The sequence below is a fragment of the Convolutriloba macropyga genome, unplaced genomic scaffold, assembly GCF_964194025.1.
Source record: "Convolutriloba macropyga unplaced genomic scaffold, txConMacr16.3 SCAFFOLD_5316, whole genome shotgun sequence".
Taxonomy (NCBI): domain Eukaryota; kingdom Metazoa; phylum Xenacoelomorpha; order Acoela; family Convolutidae; genus Convolutriloba; species Convolutriloba macropyga.
The window spans coordinates 2,936-17,541 of NW_027451095.1; the positions used below are offsets into that span (position 1 = coordinate 2,936).

The following is a 14,606-nucleotide window of genomic DNA, read 5'->3' on the forward strand; positions in this document are numbered from 1 at the left end:
AAGAAGATGGATCTGTGTGTGAGAGAGGGCGGGTGGGGTGTGGGGGGGCTGGTGCTAGCTGAAGAGTGGTGATTTGGGGGGGGGGGTGGTGCTAGCTGAAGAGTGGTGATTTGGGGGGGGGGGTTGCTGGTGCTAGCTGAAGAGTGGTGATTTTTTTTGTGTGGGGGGGGGGGGGGGGGGGGGCGGTGTGTGTGGGGAGTATTGAGTGTTGCATGGGGCCGCGGTTGCTGTGCGTTGATTAAATTACCGGCTCATCAATTAATTAATTAAAGAATGACGAATGACTGAATTTGACCCAACTCTGATTGGAATAATGTTTTCAGATTGAAATGTTCAATTTAGCTCGATAGCTACATAATCGAAGTTATGTCTTCATCTTATCAAAACATCAACCACTCGTGGAGCAACAACGATGAAAACTTGGCGCCAGAGTTTCCGATGGGTGGTTTTCGCAACCTGCAGATATGGGAGATGTGAGTTATTTTTTTTTACTAAAAACAAAGTCTTCGAAGTGTATTCATGATATTTTGTCCTATTGGTTCTATTGGGGGGTGTCCTATTGGTCTCGCTATTGGTACTAATGAGTCACACAAAACATTTCAGTTAAAAAATAAGCCATTGGATTGTTTAAAAAGGTTTATCAGCGCTTTCGTTCTTGAGAAGGAAGCAGGTCAAAATATTTCCGGTCCCAAAGTTTTAGAAACCATATCCTCTGTTGACACGCAAAACAAGTAGATGACCTTTTTGCAATAAAGTGGCTTATGAATATTTATAACTGAATAGCCTCTTGTTTTATTTTAATCAATTCGTTCGTAATGTGAGTGTGTTTGTGTGTGTGTGTGCATGTTTATGTATGTATGTATGTATGTATGTATTTTTAGTAAGTCCCATAAAGTTACGATGCCAGCGAACGTTCGAAAACTCCCGACATGCAAATGAACGAAATGCTGATCTCTGAATGTTTTAAATATAAATTTTGACCTTTGAAACGTCTGATAGCGTTGCAACTTTATGGGACTGACTATATGTATGTACGTATGTATGCATAAAAGTATGTATGTACGTATGCACGGGAACAACAGAATGCACGGGAACAACAGAATGCACGGAAGCAACAGAATGACCGGTAACAACAGAATGCATGGGAGCAACAAAATGCACGGGAGAACTCAACAGAACTAAAAAACATTCAAAGTGAACAGAATTGATTTCGTGTTTTTATTATTTATGATTCTAATAGTAAATTCAGAGTATTCACATGCTGAATTTTCTGAGAACTTTGATTTCAGGCTGATATTTTTTTTCTGAGCAGTCATGGAACAGTATGATTTTGGCATGCATTTCAGAACAAATTCAGAATAAATAAGTTGTCCTGAATTTTTACGCTGATCATTCCAATTTTTGACATGATCATGATACTTGACAGATTAAAATACAGAATAAAAGTTACTATGATTCAGCGCTGAATATAAATGGGACCTCAGTCCGGGATGGTAGTGCAGTATTTACTTTGGAAGCGCCTATCTATGGCCACTAAAACCACCTACAATTTCATGACAAGATTTCGAAAACTGTAATTTGGTTCATAAAAAATTCAAGATTTGTTCTGTATGTAATGGGTTTTTTTGGATGCGCATGTTTTTAGTTCTGATCGACTATGGCACCCGATGCTCAAAAGAGCAGGACTGTTTGGATGACAAAACAACCAATTATTCAAAGTGCTGTGTGAGCAAGATATGCTGCACACGACCAGAGTATGCAAACTTGAACCAGGTAGAGACTACGCTTATTTGCTGCCCTGTTACAGAACTAAAGAAACTTATTGCTATTTATGCTTGTATCACCCCTCCCCCCTAAACGAGATTACACGACCGAGACCCTAGAAACGACCGACGTACTCCCTTTTCACAAGTTGGCCGATAGTCTGTTCCCAACCAGTTCTAGTCGAGTCTATGCCTCTTTTCCTACTCATCGGTCTCTTTGAACAAGGAACAACAGTCCCTCTATTTATTTTAGTTCTTGAATATCCATTTCAATAGTATCTCTCAGACTATGAGACCATTCTACGCTAAAATTACTTCTGAGCATACCGTCCCAGACAACAATGACCTCTTATCAGACTAAACCGCGCTTGACGCTTTTTTGCGCTCTAAGTGCCTTTCAATCCACCTCTGATCTGACTCAAGTACATAGTCTTACCAGAGTACCACTAACGATGGGTGAATCGGTACCTTTTTTTCATAAAGATTATTGAACACGTTTTGTACAAAAAATTGATCCATAAGTTTGATTGAATTGGCCAATTTGGCGATTTGAACACAAACTGCTTTTTCAACAGTTGCTTTTACCTCTTTTTCCCCCGCTAGACTGCTTGCTTCGACTCAGAGCCGATAAACTTAAAATGAATCTCTGATCAGATCAAATCGGTATTGTTGGCTTCTGGGATCTATTCTGTTATTCTTTTCCGGCTTCTGGTAAAGTCAAGAATTCTTAATCAAACAATGAGCAAAAATTTTTAAAGTAACAATGGCTCTGATCAACCTCAATTGCACTTGAAACTGTTTCTGATCAAATGCACCGAGCTAAAAAAAGGCCACGAATAGACTCAAGTGCGCTGGCGTCCGCCCCTCTGATCAGAACATATTGCGTTTTTGAAGTCGTCAAGTCCAAGTAATTTCAAGCGCAGAAGTATCAAGTGTGATCCATCGCAAGTCAGGTCAAAGGCAACGTTTATCTCCAACAATTTGAGTAGTCAAATGAGATAATTTGAAAAATGACCACATTTGCATCCCAATTTAAGGGAATAATACACAACCGCAAAAACTCTATGGCTATAAACGGAATTTTTTTGTCATTTGAGCTATTGTGTTTCTTGCATGAAATTCTTATCTATTCACAGTCAATTTAGGACAACCAATAGTGGCCTCATAGCTTGTTTTGGTCAATTGGAAGACGGGCATATGCATTTTAGCCAACCTAAGGTGGAAAGAAATTTTCTAAAAAAATATTTTGTCGATCATAAGTCACGAATTCCTGGTCGACATATAGTGTCTTTTCATATGTTTTTTGGTCTATCTGAAATTTGGTGATACCTAACTGATGATGATTTTGCTGATACAGCCGTGTGTGTATTTGGATGACTGCTGGGGTAGATTGCACTGCAAGTACTTCGAGAAGTCCGATACCAGCAAGTGTGTCATCGAAGTCTATACGGAGGATGAGAGCGACCAACCCGGGTATTAAAATTACTTTGACTAGATACTGTACCGAATTTTAAACTTAATTTTTGTGCCAGTGTGAATTCAAACGTGAGTGAAGTCCGTTACTATTAATAAATCGTACAACAATTTATTAATATTGCAGTTGTGACGCTAATAAATTCACTAAAGGATTAAGACCTCGGCCAAGGGGCTAAGCACAGTTTTAATGGAAACGGAGTGAAGACAAAAAAAATCATCTACACTTTTCTGGATTTTTCTGGAGCAAAGTATAATAGTGCCCGTCTCAAAAAAAATTCTCGCTTCTTTCCAGACAATAACATTAATTTTAACAAAATATTTGTGAGCTTGTGATCTTTGGATCTTTTCAACTATTGCCCCTTTTTTAGTGGGGGGGGGGGCTAGTTTTAGAATTCAAGCGTGTGATTTATTAACCAATCAGAGAGTACTAATAACTTTCCACGTATGCGCATAGTATGTTAAACGGAATAGAATAAAAGACGTCATGCTAAGTTATTAAGCAGAATTGGAATACAAAGAGAAAAGAATTTCCGATTAGCGGTACGAAGCGGCAGCGGTTTCTTGATAACTGACGCGAGGTTTCCTGTTTACATTCCACAGCGCATGAGAGGCATGGCCTTGGACAGCGGTCCACTGAGGTGCGTAACCCTCAAATGCCAAAAATGACGTATTTTTGTTAATTGGGTGCATTGGAATACATTATACATTGTAATACTCTACGCAGTCTTGATTTTAACGGCTGACAATGTATTTTTTCTGATAGATTACATAACGACTACATGAATTTTGGCTTGCTTTTATGTCGGCTTACTTTTACTTCGGCTTATTTTGCGTTCACCGCACAGACTAGTGATTTTTTTTTTGATAGATATCGAGATTCTGAAAGTACAGCTGAACGAGCAATCAGAGTCTTCCTCTTCGTTTTTAAAATTTTGTTTACTCTTAACATTTGATCTTGATTTTTCATCAAAATTTTTTTCATTTAAGGATTTAAAATTCATCTATATTGCTGGGTTGTTTATTTTAAAAATTTAAGGCCGTTACAAAAAACATCTTTATCCTTATTTTAAGTATAATTATATAACTTTTTGTTCTGGCAATCTGACAAGAAAAATGGGGGAGGGGACTTCAAAAAAGGTCAGAAGAACGCTAAATTAAGTCAATGAAACATCAAAATCACAGGGAATTTGCAAAAAGTTGGATCAGAAGTCAAATTCGTTGGATTGGTGAAAAGTTAAAAAAGCAACGATATCGTCAAAAAAGGGGCACTAAGTTATGCGTTCTGTATCAAATTTGTCAAATTGATCCGGGAAGAACCAAAATTGTACATCAAGTCATCTGGAGTTGGCGTCTGCATCTGGTGTAGAATCTTTGGGCCACGGGTAGTACCCATTTTCACTAAGCGATCTCTAGCTCCAACTTGTGACATTTCACAATCAACAACCAGTATCTAAAACTTCAAAAATAGGCTGAAAAAGAAAAAAAAACAAAATAGGCAAAAGTATGCTTTAAGAATTTAGGGTCAAAAATCAATTTTTTTGGGTTGATTTGGCCACAATTTGGCCTCTATGTTACATTTTCGGCGTTTCACTATGCCCCTTTATTGCCAGCAATGAGAAAATGTAAATTCACTATGAAACTAATTATATAGATGCTAACATGTTCGAAATATGAGTTAGAGACTTGAAATTTTGCTGAAACAAGACTGATATTTTCTGACAGAGTTGGATTTACACTCGAATACTAATGAAAAAACTCAGCTAAAACTCTGCTAAAAAGTTCAGATATAAATGATTTGGTGCTGGATGGTTTAAGCTTGACCATTGGTCTCTTAAAAGATTTATGTTTGTTTGCTGCAGCAACGAGTGGGTCATTGTACTGATCTGTGTGCTGTGTTTTGTATTCCTGGCTATCGGAATAGGAGTGGGCGTGGCTCTCTGTTGCTTCCTGGGTTGTGGTCCATGCAAGAAGGGCCGTGTCACCTTCTGTGAAGATAAGAAGAAGAAGAGCAATAAGAGGAGCAGAAGCAGGAAGGCTACCAAACGTGACACCTCTCAATTCTTCTCAAATCGAGTCTCAAATGCTCACGCTCGATCCAAGCTCAACCAAAAGGATAAAAGTACGTTTATCATAAGCACACTTCACGACTAGTGCAAAGTTCACCAGGGTTTCGTGCGTTTTCTTATGATTCCATATTATGTAATTTTGAACACACAAAACCTCCCTTGCTCCCTTGTACATTCATATTTATCTGGACTAGCTTAAATGTTCCATCAAGGACTTCAACCTGGGAAACCATGATTGCGAAATTGGGGTTCTCATCTGAACATGATTTCACCTTTTTTCAGACCTCAGCCATGTGTGACCTAATATGGTATAATTAGGAGCCTAAGAAAAAAATTGACTCGGCATATTAAAGGATAAAGCGGCCCAGTGAAACGAAACTTGATACACTTTGATAAGGAACATACTAAAACATGGTAAATCTTGCCAAGATCTTGACATAGCACTTACCATGAAAATATATGCACAAACTTGCAAGATCTTTTCCTGGGTATAAAGAAACAAGATCATGGCAAGATAACCAAGAAAGAGTAAACATGACATTGTAAGACATACTAAGGTGTAAAAAGTTGTTACCAATGTCTTATCAAGATTTACCATGAAATGATAGTGTTTCAAGTTATTGGCAAAATGTTTCAAGATTTTAGCCAGACCGGGGGGCTTTCATGCGCGGCGGAACAAAAAAATCTTAAAAGCAATCACCACATCCAACACTTTTGCCGCTAAAAAAACGTTATGGTTTTAGCGGTGAAATTATTTTTTCCCACTGCACCTTACATAAATATATTGTTTGGCAGTTAAATCACGAGTCGGGTGAGAGCATATTTATTTGTGATAGGTCAAGACAAGGGTTCCCCCTTCGTCGACGAAGAGCAATTTCCATCGCACCGGCAGAAGAGAGTGAACGCCAGAGAGAATAACCAAAATGCCACCTCACTTACTCCAGATCATTCAGATGGCGGCGAGGAGGGGGATGAAAAGAGTCAGAGACGGCGAAATTTCTCTCCAACCCACGATATAAACAACACTGCAAGGTATACTATGGGCATACAAAAAGCGAGTGCGTGTTTTTAAACTTGGTTCATTATCCGCTGGATGGGAACCGTTGATGGGATTTGTTTCTATTGATTGCAAAAATTATGGATTTTATCGGTAGCCCGTAAGTTAATTAGAATGCTGTTTACTAACTTCACTTCCACGCAAACAAGTAACAGTTTGTAATAAGTTGCTCTCAAACGAAATTTGTAGCAATTACATCAGTCCTGTGGTCTTTTTTAATAGCCGCACAGCGATAACTGGGGCTATTATTGGCTTTCTCTTGGTTTTTATTACAATTCAAAGAATTTGAGTTGTATTGGGGCGCTGTCTTTTTTTAAGATCTGTTCACACATTTTCATGATTTTTGAAGTCAAATTGCTAGTCCGTTTTAGGTCTAGTTTTTTTATTTAGTCAATGAAAATTCTTTAAATTGTACGTCAGGACTTGTCATGCTATGTTTTTTTTTATTTCATCGGCACGATTTTTGTTATGACCATATGACGCCCGACGAGTATCTACCCCCAACCAAACTCCTACACCTACCTAAATGCCTACACTGTGCACGTAACCCCTTCGCATACCCACCCGAAAGTGCAATTGAACCCAAACACTTCTTTCCCCCTAACTCCCGTCCCCGCACTCAATCACATTCCTTACTTAAATTGGTTGTTTCTTGCTATATATTGCTGTTTTTGCATTATATCTCTTGTTTTTTTTTTCGATATTTTCTTAGTAGGTACGGTGAAGTACGGTTTTTTGTTGCATTACTCTTCAAGTCGTTTCCGGTGTTCTACCAGCTATAATCTTCAGCTGACGTTATATTGTTCATTACTTGATTTTTGACTTCTTTCTATTCGAGCACTTACCTCCGTTTTTGGTCGCTGACTTCTGTTTTCAAACACTGGACATTAATAATAGCTGCTTGTAATGTATAGCAATTGGTAATAACTTGTATTATTCAAAGTGAAGAAGTCAATTTGAGAAACGTCCTACGTACCCCCTCCCCCACGTACCCCCTCCCCCACGTACCCCCTTCCCTCACGTAAACCCAATCCCCAAATTCCCCCCTCGCCCACCTAAACCCCTCCACCCTACCCCAAACCCCCTTATTGAACTAGGATCTATCTGCATTTGTTGCAACACTTAGCAGTTTATTAGATTGCCAATTTTTTGTCTCATATTTTTTGATACTACGATTTTCGTAAAGCTTTGTTAAAAATTTTAATGGTCCACGCTCAGAGTTGTTTCCAGTATCCTACCGGCTATATTTTTTTTAAGCCAGAGCAAGTTTGTTAACGGCTTGAATTTTGACTTTTTTTGGTTTCGAACATTTACCTCTCTTTTTGATGGTTTACTTCTGCTTTTGAGCATTGAACTTCAACAGTAGCTTGCTTTGTAATGTATCCTAATTAGGAACTGCTGATAATATTCAAGGTGATGAAGTAAATTTGAGATTTTTTCATCCTATATAAGTAACCCTTTCTTGTCTTAACTATAGACCTCCACCTACCTGCTCCTTATCCCCACCTACCTGTCCACACCCCCCCCCCTCCCGCCTCCACTTAAACCTCCCCCACATACCTGCTCCCCAACTTCCTCTCTGCAGCCACCACCCAACTACCTACACCCCCCAACTACTTACCCTCGCCCCGCAAACTACCTATCCCCCCCACACACACACCTACCCCCCGCACCTACTCACACCCTGAAGTGAAAAACTGTGTCGGAATTTTTCAAAATATTTTATTGTATATTATTGGCCGACTTTTTGTTTTTTTTCTCATTCTGATGTTTATCGTTTCTGATATGTCTACCGTTCTGATGTTTCAGTTGTTCTCGTTCGGGTGTTCTGATTTCGGTAAGGTTAGGTTAGAGTTGAGTCGCTTCCGGGTATTGTACTGGCTATGTTTTTAGCTAGAGCAAGTTTGCTCATGGCTTGAATTTCGACTTCTGTCGTTTGGAACATTTACCTCTGTTTTTGGTTGTTGAATTATGTTTTCGATCATTATTGAACTTTAACGGTAACTGTCTTTAAATTGTATAGTTATTAGAAACTGCTGTAAATTTGCAAGGTGTAGAGACCCTCACCTACCATTTTGAGTGATTCCAATTGCTCTCACCCCGAAATAAAGTTTGTTCAACCAAAACCGATCGTTAGAGAGACGATCACAAGGACCTGATAGACGAGTGGTTAATGACTCCGTGGTGGTGGGGCAATTGGATTCAGGAGGTTGGGGTTTGAATCCAACGTAGTCTGGTATTATTGCACCCATAAAGAAAAATTTATCTAGGCTACATCCCCTGAATTAAATAGCCCCGCATGTCATTCGAGAGCAATTTTTCAGACGATAATGGGTTTGTGTTTGGCTTAACTTCTTGACTCAAACATAACTAATCTTGGTCATACTGTGACCGACCACAAAACTGACGACGTCCAGTAGATTGCACCTACCGTAAAATTATCTTGCTTAGAATTGAGTCAACCTGATGCTGTTAAAAATTAATAGACTTGCTAAGGCTTCTAATGCTACTTCACTATCATTTTTATTTTCATAATGCTGCTTCTCGGGTAATTTAAAAACATGCGATACCTTAAGATGGTTTGACTTAGCAAAAAACTCTACATACGCAACAATCCTTTATTAAAGAGGATAAAACAAAAATGCTGCTATCACTGCACGAAAGTCTGATGAGAACTATAGATCGAAAATGCTCGAAGCATGCGTAAACAAGTGGACACAAATTATGAGCGGACAATTATGAGTAATTTTGAGTAATTTTGGTCGAGATTCCTTCGGTCCGGCAGATTTTGGTCAAAAATTATTGTTAGCCAGAAGTTTAGCCAGGTTCTATGCGGCTCGTTTAACTAAAAAAACTCTGTTTTCGAAATCAGCTGGAGAAACAAGAATAAGAAAACGGCTGAGAGTGGGGGAACAGACGGAGGTAAAAACACTAATTTGTCTCCAAACTATAGATCAGGTCGGGGCGGGGGAGGAGCAGGTGAAGAAGGGTACGAAGACAGATCTGTGGAGTACAGCTCTCGCTATGAACAGAGCACTTTTGTCAGTGAGGACGACACCTCATTCTGAAAACGAAACTCAAGACGGAACAAATGAGATCAAACGGATCTTTCCTGTGCCCCAGAACTATTATTTAATATGAAATAGCACATGCTGTGTAACTATGGGATTAGAAACGTTCTGGGGCAAAATGTAAAGATCTAATCAAACATTAATGGCAAACGAAGCAACAAAAAAATTTCAAGCTTTTAAATTCTGCTCAGTCGATGGTCAGTGATTTTATGGTACGCAAGACAAAACAAAACATAGATTTTATAAAAACTGGATTTAAAGCACGCTTATATGCTTTAGTGTTGAATTTACAGACCAATACCCATTCTTGAAGAAACTTTTTCTAACTGACATGCCAGCAGCTTTTTCAAAAAACTATGCAGTATATTATATTTGCGCTTAAAAACACTCTGTGCTTCTTAGATGACATTCTTATTGTTAGTTGCAAGTTGACTGTCAGACAAATTGAGCCGGTTCATCGATATATGTTTGCCTTTTTGGATTGTGTATTAACTATGGCAATATTCGCAGGTGAGATAATCTGATAATAAAATTTATGCATTCCCTCTTGGGGCCAAAACAGTAATGATATGTCCACAGTTTTTTTTTTCTGAATTCGCATTTGAGTGAATCTGCGTTTGAGCTGGTTGTGTTGCTGCCGATAATGATGCTTCTGTTGAATCGAATAATTACAATGTCAGCCGTGACTGGGTATTAATGTCTTTGCGATCTTATGAGGATTATTGGCTCAATTGACCAGCGTGGTCCAACTTGTTTGCCTCCTGCTCACATTTTTGAAGCGGAGCATGATACATGTTTGATTGTGGTTCCATCCCCGGGTCACCAGTTCTTAGTAGTCATACAAGGATCATATATGATATCATACAAATCATAACGTATTTCCTAGTACGATCCTTGTATGACTACTAAGAAATCATACATGACTACTAGGAAATCATATATGAACCTTGTATGACTACAAAGAAATCATATATGATCCTAGTATGAATACCAAGAATCATTCATCTATTTTTCATGAATTTTTAAGCATTTATGACTTTTAAAATTTCATTCGGCAAGGACTCACTTATGTGATTCCCGGCATCACTTTGTGATCCGCCAAAAGACCCAAACGTACAATATCATTTGCAAAGTTGGAAAAGAGTAAGTCCAAAAAGATAAATAAAGTTCTAATATTCTCTGAAGCCAGCTTATACCTGTAAATGCTCATTTATAAAAAAAAAATATTTAAAAATGTTTTTGCAGTTAACCTCAAATTCGTTTTCTGATAATATTTAATTTGGAAAATTATTCTTTTTGCCCACACAAAGAATCAAATGTGGAATGCAAATGCGATATAATAATTTAATATGTCCTCTGACTACATTATACGGGATTTTGTGGAACCAATCAATGCTTTATGTGTCATATATGACCTTGTATGTTTTCCCGGAAACTTTTTCAACATCAAAAGAAAACGAAAGATATACAGTTTTTAGGCTTTGAATTTTTTTGTATGATCCCTGTATGATTTCTAGGAAATCATATATGATCCTTGTATGACTACTAAGAAAACATACAAATCATATATGACCTTGTATGAATACTAAGAATCATATATGACCTAGTGTGATTACTAAGATTCGTGTATGACGCGCAACCCGGGTCACTGCTGATTTAATGCTTGCGAGGGTTTCTCTTTAGAAGTGTTCTGTGTTGATTGTTTTCGCAGTTTAGTGATCATGCAACTCATTGAAATGAATATGGCATGCTTATTTTTTTCGACCCACTTTAGTGGGGGGAGAGGAGGAACTATATGCTATATACTCAGAACTCAGATGGGTTTTTTGTTCAGTCAGTTTTGGCCGATCGATATAATCATCATAAAGAGTTGTGAGTGGTATCATTAGAAATATTAGAAATATATCATTAGTATCATCAGCGTACAATATAAAATTAAAAAGACTTTTTTTGTTTTTTTTACAGTGAGTTATTGAGGTTCAAAGTTCTTGTGAGCAGTAGACGATAATCCGTTGTTTTTACTCACATTTTTCGTATTTTTGACCAAATTTTCGTCAATTTTGCTAAAATACGTCCAAATTGTTAAAGATAGTGTTAATAATTTAATCTTCAGAGATAGAGAAGGGTTGCTGAATTGTTCGATCAAACTTTTTTGGCAATAGTTTAGGCAAAATTTTGCACAATTCAGACTTTTCGTCAAAAATGGGACCAATTTAATTTTTTTACCCCGATTTCTTTATATCTGCTGGAAGTAGACACCTTCGTACTGTGGTGAGCTTAAATATAGCTACATAAACCCGCGATGGCTTTGAGAGTTTTCTGGAATTACAATTTTGCCAGTTGTTTGCAAATTTATACTCGATAGTTTCAAAAAATATTGCATTTGAATATTTTTGCGTTTATAGATTTTATGTAAATTACTGACAAGAATTTCAAATCAGGGCTCAATTATTGACAAATACTGTTTACAAAAATGAGACCCAACAATGATATTATGGTTTCAGAGTTAAGCTCGAGGTTTCTACGGCTCTGATAAATTGTTTTTGTAAAATGCTTTGGAGTTCTTATGTTTTGTTTTCATTTCTCATTAATTGCTCCCAAACGAAGTTTGTAGCAATTACATTATAAAAATTACATTTTTTCGCTCGACTGATCGTTCTCAGGCCCTTTTCACTTTTCGTCCTCAAAAACGGGATAAACAGTTAATGCCCATTAAAAGCTTTGAGAGCTTTCAGCTCAGTAGTCTACAAGTATGCGATTCACAGAAACTCTTTGGAGACTTATACTTTTTGTTTGAAGGGTGATTCTTAGAGGTTGACAAGCCCAACATACTCCCTTCGCACATACCAGCCCTCTCTCAATTCAATCAATTAGCCCCCGTTTTAACTTCCCCCGCGGCGCTCACCTCAGGCCCCTTTAATTAAGCTTACGTTGTAAACTGGCTGAAATTTATTTGTAATTTTCAATTTGTTTTTTAGCTTAATTTGTAGCAAAATTTTAATGCTGTTTGTTTTTTATGCAATTTTTCACTGGGCCGATTTTGCGTCTGACCCTTTTGCTTTTTGTCTTCAGAAACGGATAAAGAGGTAGCGCCCACTTTGCATTAAGCTCTCTTAGAGCCGTTCAGCCCACTAGCTTTCAAATATGAAATTAACAGAAACTGAGAAACTGTTTTGTAGACTTATACTTATGGTGTGAAGTGCGGTTCTCACAAATTGATCTCACACTCCACCCACCAACCGCCTCCACATCAGTCCCCCAATCCACTTTCGCAACCCCGCCGCGGTGCACCCCCACTGCGCTCACGTTACGCCCCTTCAATTAATCTAAAGCTAGCCTCACTAAACCGTGGCTAGCTACTGACGAAGCCAACCGCTCGCCGTCGTTTGAGAGCTCGTTGCCCGACGTTAGTCGGTTGTGTTACTTTTTGTATTCCAATGAATCTTTTTCCCCAAACAAAGATCCAATTTGCTTTTTATGAGGTAGACAATGCTTTCAGTTTCTAGCTAATGTCTTTTCTGACATTGAGTGAATTTGTTCTAAGAAAGTGTCAATTAATTCCGCCAATATTTGATCTTTTTTCTCTCAATTTTGGCATAGTCTGAGGGAAAAGAGGCAGAAACCCAGTTTCTGTGGGCTCTCAGTTAATTAATATAATTGTTCATTAGCAACTAATGATTTCGTTGTGTTGATACTACGAATTTAGTGTTCTTTTTTAATGTTTGATCACAATAGCATATTTTATAGGTTAGATTTGTTTCCTTGTCGAATTTTTACATTATTGACAGGTCCAATTAAAAGAAATCACAGTTGGAAAAGCGTACAGCTCAGAAAAATTCATATCTGAATATGTTAATTGTTTCTGTCTAATAGTTATATGCTTTTGGACTGAGAGAGTTCTCTCGCAAAAGTTTATAGATTTTTAAAAAGATTTTTCCGCTTGTGTTGTCTTCCTTTTTTTGTTGTATGACATTTACTTGATAAAGATAGGTCTCAATTGCTCCCCATGGACGTATTGTTGAACCCTTTTAAAGACTTCAGTTTATAGCTCTTTGTTTCAATGTCTTTTAAAGTTAAATTTTATTTAAAAAAACATTTTCCAACTGTCTTTTTCTGCACTCATTTTTGTCACCATGTAACTCAATTTCGATGATAAAAAGTCTCAAATAATTTTGTTGACTGACAAATTATTTCTTTTGTTGGTTACATGTTTTGACTGATGGCTTCGAACAATTATTTTCATAAAAGATTTTCAAGATTTCTGCACTGTCCATTTTCAGTTTCCTTTTTGTCATTTCTACGTAGTCCTTTTAGAAAAAACACCCGCTGATGTTCGGATGAGAAACAAGTGAATATTTACAGTTCTTATAGGTAAGATCTTATTTATTATTTTGCCTTGAACACTGTGGTGTCGTAAAATTGTTGGTGAAGTATTGGGCCTGTATTTGTTGTTATTTTGCAGTCTCGTGACGTAGTCTAATTAGTAACAGGACCAAATGGCTTCTTGAGTTGAAGTTTTATGTCTTTTATGACTTTTGAAAATTATTCTTTTCAAAAACATAATTGGAAATTTGAGTTTTGGCATTTTTTTTCAAATAGTTTTTTTTAGTCAATTTTTATCTTAGTCTCAATAAATACAGGTCAAAATCCGTTTCTAGTGAGTTATAATTTAATATTTATACCGGTTTAATTTTCAACCATTTGTTATGGCTTTTTTACTACTGTTACAATGATATATGATAAAATGTTTGAGAAATTTATTCATGAGTACATTTTGAAGAATTTTTGTTTTTTTTTAATTTATAACATTATTAGTAGCTCCCATTGATTTTAAAAAAATGCGCAATTGAACATTTGTAATATTCTTAGTGACAAACTTAAGGTTTCAACGGCTTCACTACCATCTTCGGGCAAAGTTTATACTAATTTTTTAAATTTTGCGGGTTTGTCTTTCTTTCTGCAGTTGTATGACGTACACTGGATAATGATAGGTCTCAATTGCTCCTTTTGGAGATATAGATGAGCATTTTAGTAATTTCAGTTGGTTTTTATTGATTTTACTCAATTTGAAATTAGTTGTTTCCAAAAGTAGGGACTGTTTTGAACTTCGCTTCTTTTTGCAATTTTTTGACAACCTGTTACCCAGTCGCGTTGAAGACAGGTCACATATATT

At 37.2% G+C, this 14,606-nt stretch overlaps 1 protein-coding gene across 1 annotated transcript; it reads left to right on the forward strand.

Annotated features, from left to right (window-relative positions):
- Positions 1-305: 305 nt before the first annotated feature.
- LOC142356405 (uncharacterized) lies at positions 306-10,025 on the forward strand. The gene is made up of 6 exons (XM_075408322.1): positions 306-473; positions 1,646-1,773; positions 3,121-3,236; positions 5,099-5,358; positions 6,142-6,337; positions 9,235-10,025. The coding sequence occupies exons 1-6, from the start codon at positions 413-415 to the stop codon at positions 9,428-9,430; spliced, it is 957 nt and encodes a 318-aa protein (XP_075264437.1). The 5' UTR covers positions 306-412; the 3' UTR covers positions 9,431-10,025.
- Positions 10,026-14,606: the final 4,581 nt, after the last annotated feature.

Coding starts and splice junctions, on each gene's coding strand:
- LOC142356405 (XM_075408322.1), top strand. CDS start 413: ATGAAAACTTGGCGCCAGAGTTTCCGATGGGTGGTTTTCGCAACCTGC. Junction 3,237..5,098: donor GATGAGAGCGACCAACCCGG/GTATTAAAATTA, acceptor TGTTTGCTGCAG/CAACGAGTGGGTCATTGTAC. Junction 5,359..6,141: donor GCTCAACCAAAAGGATAAAA/GTACGTTTATCA, acceptor TATTTGTGATAG/GTCAAGACAAGGGTTCCCCC.